We start from the raw sequence: 8,502 nt of genomic DNA, 5'->3' as shown, positions 1-8,502 counted from the left end.
AAACGCACAAAGAATACAGAATATTCAACTTTTCACCGGGGATTCAAAATCCTGCATGAATAATCCCCTCGGCATTCTCGCCCTTACCGTGTATGCCTTACATCTGTAAATGTTTTGCTTCGTGTACACAACGATTTTCATTGGAAAATAAACCCAGACCTAAATGACAAACTTCAATATCACCGACATCAATTCGGATCACGTGGGTAACTCTTACAAAGATCCGTATCCAATAACATATTGAGTACGGGTTTTATTTCTTCTTTCTCCTTGTCGCTGAACTAATTCACTGCCAAACAAACCCCAGCTGTACCGTAACGTGCAGAAATTCTGCACATAGTCCGCTTACTACTATCCGACTACTGCAAGACTTGTACGTATCATGTAGTTTCACTTTCTTCTTTCCCTTTACCCCACCTACCCTCATCTGTCCCCCATCCATCACTAACCTAACGGCTAACATTTCCCACTATGCAGAGAACGTTGTAACAGTACAATCGTACGATATGATTGTAGAAATACACACGTGTACCGTCTTAATGACTTGTGCCTCGTGTTTGATAAGCTAATTGTACAGTTGAATTACTCCTTCAGTTTCGAGTTACGTATTTTGTGGGGTTAGTTCCGTCGTTGGGAGAAGAGTGGGATTGAGAAACCGCCAGGTGGTGGGTCTTTTTTTGTTGCCCTCAAATTTCTGCAGCGAATAAGGTCAGCTAAAATCGGGCCCACTAACAAACATCCTCGTTTTTCTCAACTTCTTTTCCTACTTCCTTCCAATTTGTTGACCCACCAGTACGAACCAAATCAGACATCACACAGTATCGATCTTAACGGCCGTTACTGATCATCAAGTCATCACAACTCACGTATAGGTCAAGTGTTGTCCACCTACATTAATAAAGGTTCAGAATTGTTGTACACGTCGTCCCATATATTTCCCATTTAGACATTTCCGCAAGCACTACTCTTTATCCCCCGCATTCTCCACTCTTTTCTTCTTCTTTCTCGGCTATAAAACCAGAGTTGTAGTGTTGTGGTCTTGGAGCTTTAGTTCTTTATACAAAACAGAGTCTGTAGACAATCAAAGAAAAAAGAAGAAGACTCTGTTTCTCACACTCTCTCAAACCATAGCCACAATGGGTCATTTCATGACCACCGTTTCCTATTTCATCTTGCTCTTTATATCCTCAGTTCTTGCAGGTAAAAAAAAAGAAGAAGAAAACCCTTTTGTTTTGATTCCTATTTCTTGATGTTCAAGGAGTTTCTAATGATTTTTTCATTTTTTTGCTACATTTGCAGATGGAGGTTTAGTAGGAGTAAACTATGGTAGAATAGCCAATGATCTACCTGAACCAACAAAAGTAGTGGAACTGATGAAATCTCAAGGAATTAACAGAGCTAAACTCTATGACTCTGATCCAACAGTTGTTAAAGCTTTTGCTGATTCCGGAATCAAGTTAGTTGTTGCAATCCCAAATGAACTTCTTTCTTCAGTAGCAAAGAAACCGTCTTTTGCTAACTCATGGGTCCAGGAAAACATTGCTGCTCATTACCCAAAAACCCAAATCGAAGCTATAGCTGTTGGAAATGAAGTCTTTGTAGATCCTGCAAATACAACCAATTTCTTAGTACCCGCCATGAAAAACATTCATTCAGCTCTGGTTAAGTTAAATCTAGATAAAGCTATTAAAGTTTCATCTCCTGTAGCATTGAGTGCTCTTCAAAATTCATACCCATCTTCAGCTGGATCATTCAAAACAGAGTTGATCGAACCTGTAATGAAACCCATGTTTGAATTTCTCAGGTCCGCTGGTTCTTACTTAATGGTTAATGTTTATCCATTCTTCGCATACGCAGCAAATTCTGATGTTATTTCATTAGACTACGCATTATTCAGAGAGAATCCAGGTGTTGTTGATTCAGGAAATGGGCTTCGTTATTTCAATCTCTTTGATGCTCAAATTGATGCTATTTTCGCTGCAATGTCTGCATTAAAATACAATGATCTGAAAGTGGTTGTTTCTGAAACTGGCTGGCCTTCCAATGGTGACAAGAACGAGATTGGTGCATCACAAGAAAATGCTGCTGATTATAATGGAAATCTAGTCAAAAGGGTTCTCACTGGTGGTGGCACTCCATTAAAATCCAACTCAGTTCTTGATGTTTATCTATTTGCTATGTTCAACGAGAACCAGAAAACAGGTCCAACATCAGAGAAAAACTACGGATTGTTCTACCCAAATCAGCAAAAGGTCTACAACATCCCATTAACAGAAGAAGGTTTGAAAGCATGGAAGGGTGGGAAGAGACAGTCAGCACCAGTGAGTGGTGGCGGGGGCGGAAACAGTAACAGTAGTACCAGTGGTGGTGGTATTGGTGGTACTGGTGGGGTTTCCACAAGTTCTTCTGGACATACATGGTGTGTAGCAAATGATAAGTCTGGGGAAGAGAAATTGCAGAATGCATTAGATTATGCCTGTGGTGAAGGTGGTGCTGATTGTCATTCAATTCAGCCTGGCGCTGCATGCTATAGTCCCAATACTCTTGAAGCGCATGCTTCCTTTGCTATGAATAGCTATTATCAGAAGAATAGCCGTGCGGTTGGTACTTGTGATTTTGGTGGTGCTGCATATGTTGTCACTCAGACTCCCAGTACGTATCTCTATTCTCCTTCCCCTCTCATTGTGTTTTTTTTCTTATATTTGGCATCATCTTTTTAAAATGCGCTGGGTGCACTTTCATATCTTCGCGCATGCTTAACCTGTCCCGCTTCGGGAACACAAATGCATACTTTATTATTATTGAGCACCGGGCGCAACATCATCAGTTAACTAATTTGGCAATTCTCTAGTCTATTGTTTATTTTGTTTAATTGGTTTATAAAATACTAACAATTATTTCTTGTTTGTATTGCAGAGTTTGGGAAATGTGAGCTCCCCACGAACTAGAGAAGGAGACGAGGTTGATGATGATTATGGTAGTTGAGAAGAATTGATGTTTAGGGGGGAAATATATTTATCTCTTATAGTAAATAAGGGTATTTTAGGGTTCGTGTTTCTTTCGTCTTTAATATATATCTAGTTGTAGCAGTAGTGGTTGGGAGTGGCAGTTGAGAATTTATTTGATCTCTTTTCGTTTGTAATTATTCTTATCTACGGTTCTATACGAAACTATCTTGCTTGTAGTGAGAGCTAATATATAGAGTATTTATTTTCTTGCAGTAACCTGTTTTTAAGTTTGGAGTCTGAACTCTCTTTGATTATGATGATGCATCTCTGCCGAGTTGCTTTCATATGATGATAGATGATAATGCTCTTTATGTTTTTATTTTTTATTTTTTTATTTTTTGCTTTTTGTTCTTTTCTTTTGGCTCTCTAGAATCTGCAATGCAGAAAATGACATAAAGAACGTTGGATTGAACTGAAATGTTCCTTTAAAGGTGTAATTTACTGTACTGAAAATTTCAACCAAATCTAGAAGTTAAATCTAAGTTTGGGTTGAAACTGGTGGAGGGTAGTGTGTGCTGTGTAATATCCAAGTCAGTTGCTGATGACAATCGACCTACCCTGCATTATTTAGAGTTCATGCCCACAATTTTGATTTCCATTATGAGAAAGAAGATAGAGAAGGGACAGATTATAAAATCTTTCAATGAAGGTAAATTGAACGGACAATTATAAACAGAAACAAGAAAAGAAAACTTGTTTGTCAATGGATTAGAGTCATGGAGAGAATCCTAGACTCTTAAGAAACATATGTAAAAGGTAAAAGGAAAGTCACCAAACGATCCAGGATCATGAGTATCTAAAACAAAGAAAAAACTACTTAATCTGAGTAGTATAGAAAAACTTAATTTGGTATTAAGACCTCAAATTATAAGAAAGTTGGGGAGGTGATTTTTTCCTACTAATTTTGATTTTAAAATCTTTTAAGCAAGATCAGAGATGAAGCCCTTGGTTGTTCCAGACTTAGTTAGCGATTCGTCAAACAACTCGCGAATAGTTCAAGAACGCCTCAGTTCGCGTTTTATTGGCATATGTATGGAACTCTGAAGATAAATTTTTTTGCTATTGGAGGGGTTTGATCCCTTTGACATCTCTCTCTAACTTACTAAACTGGCGACCATTCGGCTACGTGTTGTTAATTTTTTATTTATATACTCCCTCCGTTCTTTTTTAATAGGTTGGTTTTGTGTTTTTGAGAAATTTAAGGAAATTAAGAGAACTAATCATTGAAATTGGTCCTCATAACACTTGTCAATAAAAGAAGTGAAGTGAAATGGTCCTCCATGACAGCAAAAGAAGTAAGTGAAATGGTCCAAATGACACTTGTCATCAAAAGAAGTTAATAAAAAAGTGATCCCAAAAAATTAAATTAATATTTGATTTTTCCAATTAGGAAACTAGCCTTTTTTTGAAACATTTATTTATAGAAACCATCATATTAAAAAGGAACGGAGGGAGTATTTTTTTTATATGAAACCATATATACTTCACTAGAATTACATTTCCATGTTATGATGTGCCAAAAACTAATTTGATATGGCCGAATTTTATGTGCTGAATTCATATATTTAAAACAAGTTATACACGGACGTACGCCATTCCAATTACTGCAGAATCACAAACCATTGACCAGATATTTGACCGAAATTGATTTTTACGAATCGGCGTAAACTTGTACGTCGAATTCCGAATTGCTAACTAGAGTCCCACCATCTAGCCCCGTGGCTTTGCCTAAAAAGTCAGTTATGGCCATTATCTAACTTTAGGTGAAGATTTAACCAGAATCCGAATTATGGACCTTCGTCTTTCGCTTGAATACTGACAGAGACAAATTCATAATCAAAATGATGATGAGTTTTTGAAAATATTTCTCCTTAAAAATCCGATTTTCACAAGAGATTTGTTGATGAACCTCTTTATATTCCTTCGACCAGTGAGTCTTGGTATTTAGCTGAATATGAACCAAAAACTTATCTTTGGAGAAGTAAAAGGGTTAGAAATGAAATTTCTTTTAAACCTGACTTCGTGATATGCATATAGGTGTTTGAGCCTCATGCTTATAAGGAAGTTGTAAGTCGTGATGAAAGAATATGCAAACAATAAAATCTCAATGATTTTAACTAAGGCAGCAAATCTCATTGAAAATGGCAGGTAAAAAATTCAACTAAGGCAGCAAAAAAAAAGCTCCACGAGTCATTGCTGAGTTAAAGAGACTACTGCAAATCTTGGGGGATCCACCTTCACCGTCAGATGAAGATGATACAGTATAATATATATATGGGGGCATGGGGCCAATATCCATTGTCAAGGAGAGATATATACTCTTGGATAACCAATAAACAACACCTGGTCCGCTACATTCCTTACAAAGCTGTTTGGGATACATTTGTACCTCCAAATGTGTAAATGTTCGCTTGGCTTGCAGTTTAGAACATAATACCCACGATTAACAATTTGAACATGAGAGGTTGTGAAATTTCTCCAACTTTGTGTTATTTATGCAACATTCTAGATGAAGAGGTTGATCATCTGTTGCATTCTTGTAATTTCTTATTACAAGTCTGGAACATTTCTCTTATAGTACAAAATTAAAGTATCAACTGAAGAATGGTAAAATGACGAGGGTATCAAGTACTCCATAATTTTTTCGTATCAACCTATTCAAGCTCCTTGTGTGATCTAATATAGACAGAGACTATCAAGAATATGATAACCACAAGATGTACACTTGGTATATAATTAAAGTCTGGGACCGAACCAACTATGAGTTTAATTAAAGAAGTATACAAACTTACTTTAATTAAATTCAGTGCAAATATGTAGATAACAAAATATAGCATCTACCCGAGAACTGACAGCTGAAGAGTAATATAGTTGAGACATGAAATAAGACTCAAGGTCAGATGTCGAAGACCTAATCCAGATGTCCAAGGATCGAGCTATAAGCGACCGAACGAGACATAAACACTGAGATATGCGCGGAATACATGAGTCCAGGTGTAGAGCTAAGAAAATTCTCGATGTTATCAGATGAAGGGAGGCCTGGAAAGCTATCCCAGGTCGGTACAAGCACAAAGCGGAAAACTATCAAGTCTAAGCTTTCACGTGCTTAGTCATATGCATGTAAGTGTCGTGTTCATATCATGTATAATAAATAACCAGAAAGGATGATGATGTAAACGAGTTCATTCTGATAATAGAAATTAAACTTCAGAAAATTTTCTCTCCTCTCTCTTTGATTCTCTTCTAAACCGCCATTAAACCACAATCGACTTAGAAGATAATGAAGAAACCCTAACTTTGCATTACCGAAAACATGGTCGGAGATCAAAGAACGGAGTAATAATTAAGATCGCATCCTAAGATTAAGGATAAGGATCAGATATTGTGAAGGTGTATGCCGTAGTTAGAAAGACGTATCTTCGAAAACCATAGCTTCAACCTGCATCACATCTATATCTCTTATTGAGAAAGTCATTTCGGCGACGATATCTCCCTTTAAGTCACCAGTTATTAGAGCAACACCAATAACAGAGAAATTAATTTTTAACTAGTCAGTTAGGGGTTTATTTCATTGTTCTATGTCTTTAGACCTATGCCTATGGATTTTTAGGTAAGGGAATAAATGATTTTTACGTAGTTTCTGATTTTTAGGATGATTCTATTAGGACGCTGCATCTTCTTATCAAACACCTTTTTACACCTATCTTTCCAATTATGCTCAAATGTGCAAGCTGCATGGTTAGATAGATTACCGTTGGAAAACGAAAAGTAAATCTAGTCATTGAGAGACCTACTGGCCATTTTTGAGTAATAGAGGGTTGAGGATATACCGAACAATACTACATCAACATACTTACATGGGAAAAATACTACTAACATCTTGTTTTGAATTGTCTCATATTTTTTTATTGAGAGTGAGAATGTCATGTCTATACTTCCATAGGAGTTGCCGGATTTTGTGAGGAACCTTCATTGCCATAATTTAAGTCATTCTTTTCGTGCATCATATTATTCATTTGATGGGCCTGGATGACGCTTTATATATAAAATTTGTTATGAAAATCTCCCACCTTGTAAGAGGTCATCTCAGTCTATCTTGTCCAACACCTGAGATTCTATTGGAAAATATTTTTTTTCACTTGCTCCTACTTGAAAATAAGATTTAATTTGTTCCAACATTTTGTATCTTCATCAATGAGTTCACGAAGTTTGAAATTTTTATAACAGTGTCGTTGATGTTGGCTACGATATGCAGGTTGATTCTCTTTGGAGATTCAGTTGTGTTAAAGAGCTTTGACAGAAGAACCACCTCCTCTCTTTTTTTTCTCGTTGGAAATTTAATAATTATATTGCAAGAAAAGCTTGTCAAAAATAAGAAAAATGATTCAATCCCAGTTGCCAAAATTCAGTTGTTTATTACAAGCACCACAAAAAAAAACTTAAGGCAAATGCAACAAGTGAAAACTACAGTCACACCCATTTTTCAGATTTCTCCCACTGTCAAACTCATAGACAAAAAACTTCAGGCGCACACCCATTTCCTCGGTGAAAATTTCTCCCACACCCAGAATTTCTAAAATTGTTTCTTCCCTTATTCTTCCTCGTTTTTCTTTCATTACTTCTTTTATTCTTCTTTCCTAATATAATTTTTTTTGGATTCGAAATCAATCAGAGAAGAAATGGGATTTGTCTAGGGTTTTGCTATGGTAATTGAATTGAGAAATTGGAGTTCAAGAAGGAATCTGAGAAGGGGATCTGAACCGAGAGAAGTTTTTTGAGATCAAGAGGTAGAATTTTGAGATCGAGAAATGGAACTCAGGGAGAAAAAATTGAAGACGGTGATGAACAAAGAAAGTGGGTGTTTGTTGTTGAATCAAGACCGAAATGGAATAAGGGTTTGTTGATAGTGAGATTAAGATGGTGACTGAGAAGGATTTTCTGAGTTTTGAAGAAACCAGAGTTGAAGCAGATCGAGATACAGGAGAAGAGATGATGATGCTGATTTCGGAGATAAAGAGATGAAGGTTAGGGTTTAATCGACGATTCTGCCGATGAATATTAAGAATGGGTTCGTGGCTCAGATGAAAACGAAGGTGATGATGCTACTATGAAATAGAGAAGATGGGTTGGTGGTGGATTGACAGAATACAGAGACATGGGTGATACATAGATATGGAATGCGAATCTGTGATGAGTTCGGGCTGAAGCAGATTATTACCGTGATACTTCTTAAAAGCGGTGAGTTATGTTATGCATCTCTATTGCAAAACCGAAAGAAATTGGAGTTATGTGATGAGTTCAAGATAGTTATTGCAAGAAGAAGTTACAGGAAATGATTTTGATGTCGGGAATGAATGTATGACTGTTGTGCAATACAGGGAAAGAGAAGAACATATTACTATTGTGCAATACAGGGAAAGAAAAGCACATAATATGTTATGCATTTATAAAAATGGAGCAACTTTTTTGTCACTATTAAAACCAACAAAAAAAA

The 8,502-nt window shown here is 36.6% G+C and overlaps 1 protein-coding gene across 1 annotated transcript; it reads left to right on the top strand.

Moving 5' to 3' along the window:
* The first annotated feature begins 982 nt into the window (after positions 1 to 982).
* Positions 983 to 3,224, top strand: LOC113348540 (glucan endo-1,3-beta-glucosidase 13-like). The gene is made up of 3 exons (XM_026592355.1): positions 983 to 1,200; positions 1,300 to 2,652; positions 2,917 to 3,224. Exons 1-3 carry the CDS (start codon positions 1,137 to 1,139, stop codon positions 2,946 to 2,948), a joined length of 1,449 nt encoding a protein of 482 aa, XP_026448140.1. The 5' UTR covers positions 983 to 1,136; the 3' UTR covers positions 2,949 to 3,224.
* The last annotated feature ends 5,278 nt before the right edge of the window (positions 3,225 to 8,502 follow it).

This window comes from Papaver somniferum, chromosome 2, assembly GCF_003573695.1.
Source record: "Papaver somniferum cultivar HN1 chromosome 2, ASM357369v1, whole genome shotgun sequence".
NCBI classification, from domain to species: Eukaryota; Viridiplantae; Streptophyta; class Magnoliopsida; order Ranunculales; family Papaveraceae; genus Papaver; species Papaver somniferum.
The sequence above is the reverse complement of the archived record's forward strand: the minus strand, read 5'-3'. Positions and strand labels throughout refer to the sequence as shown.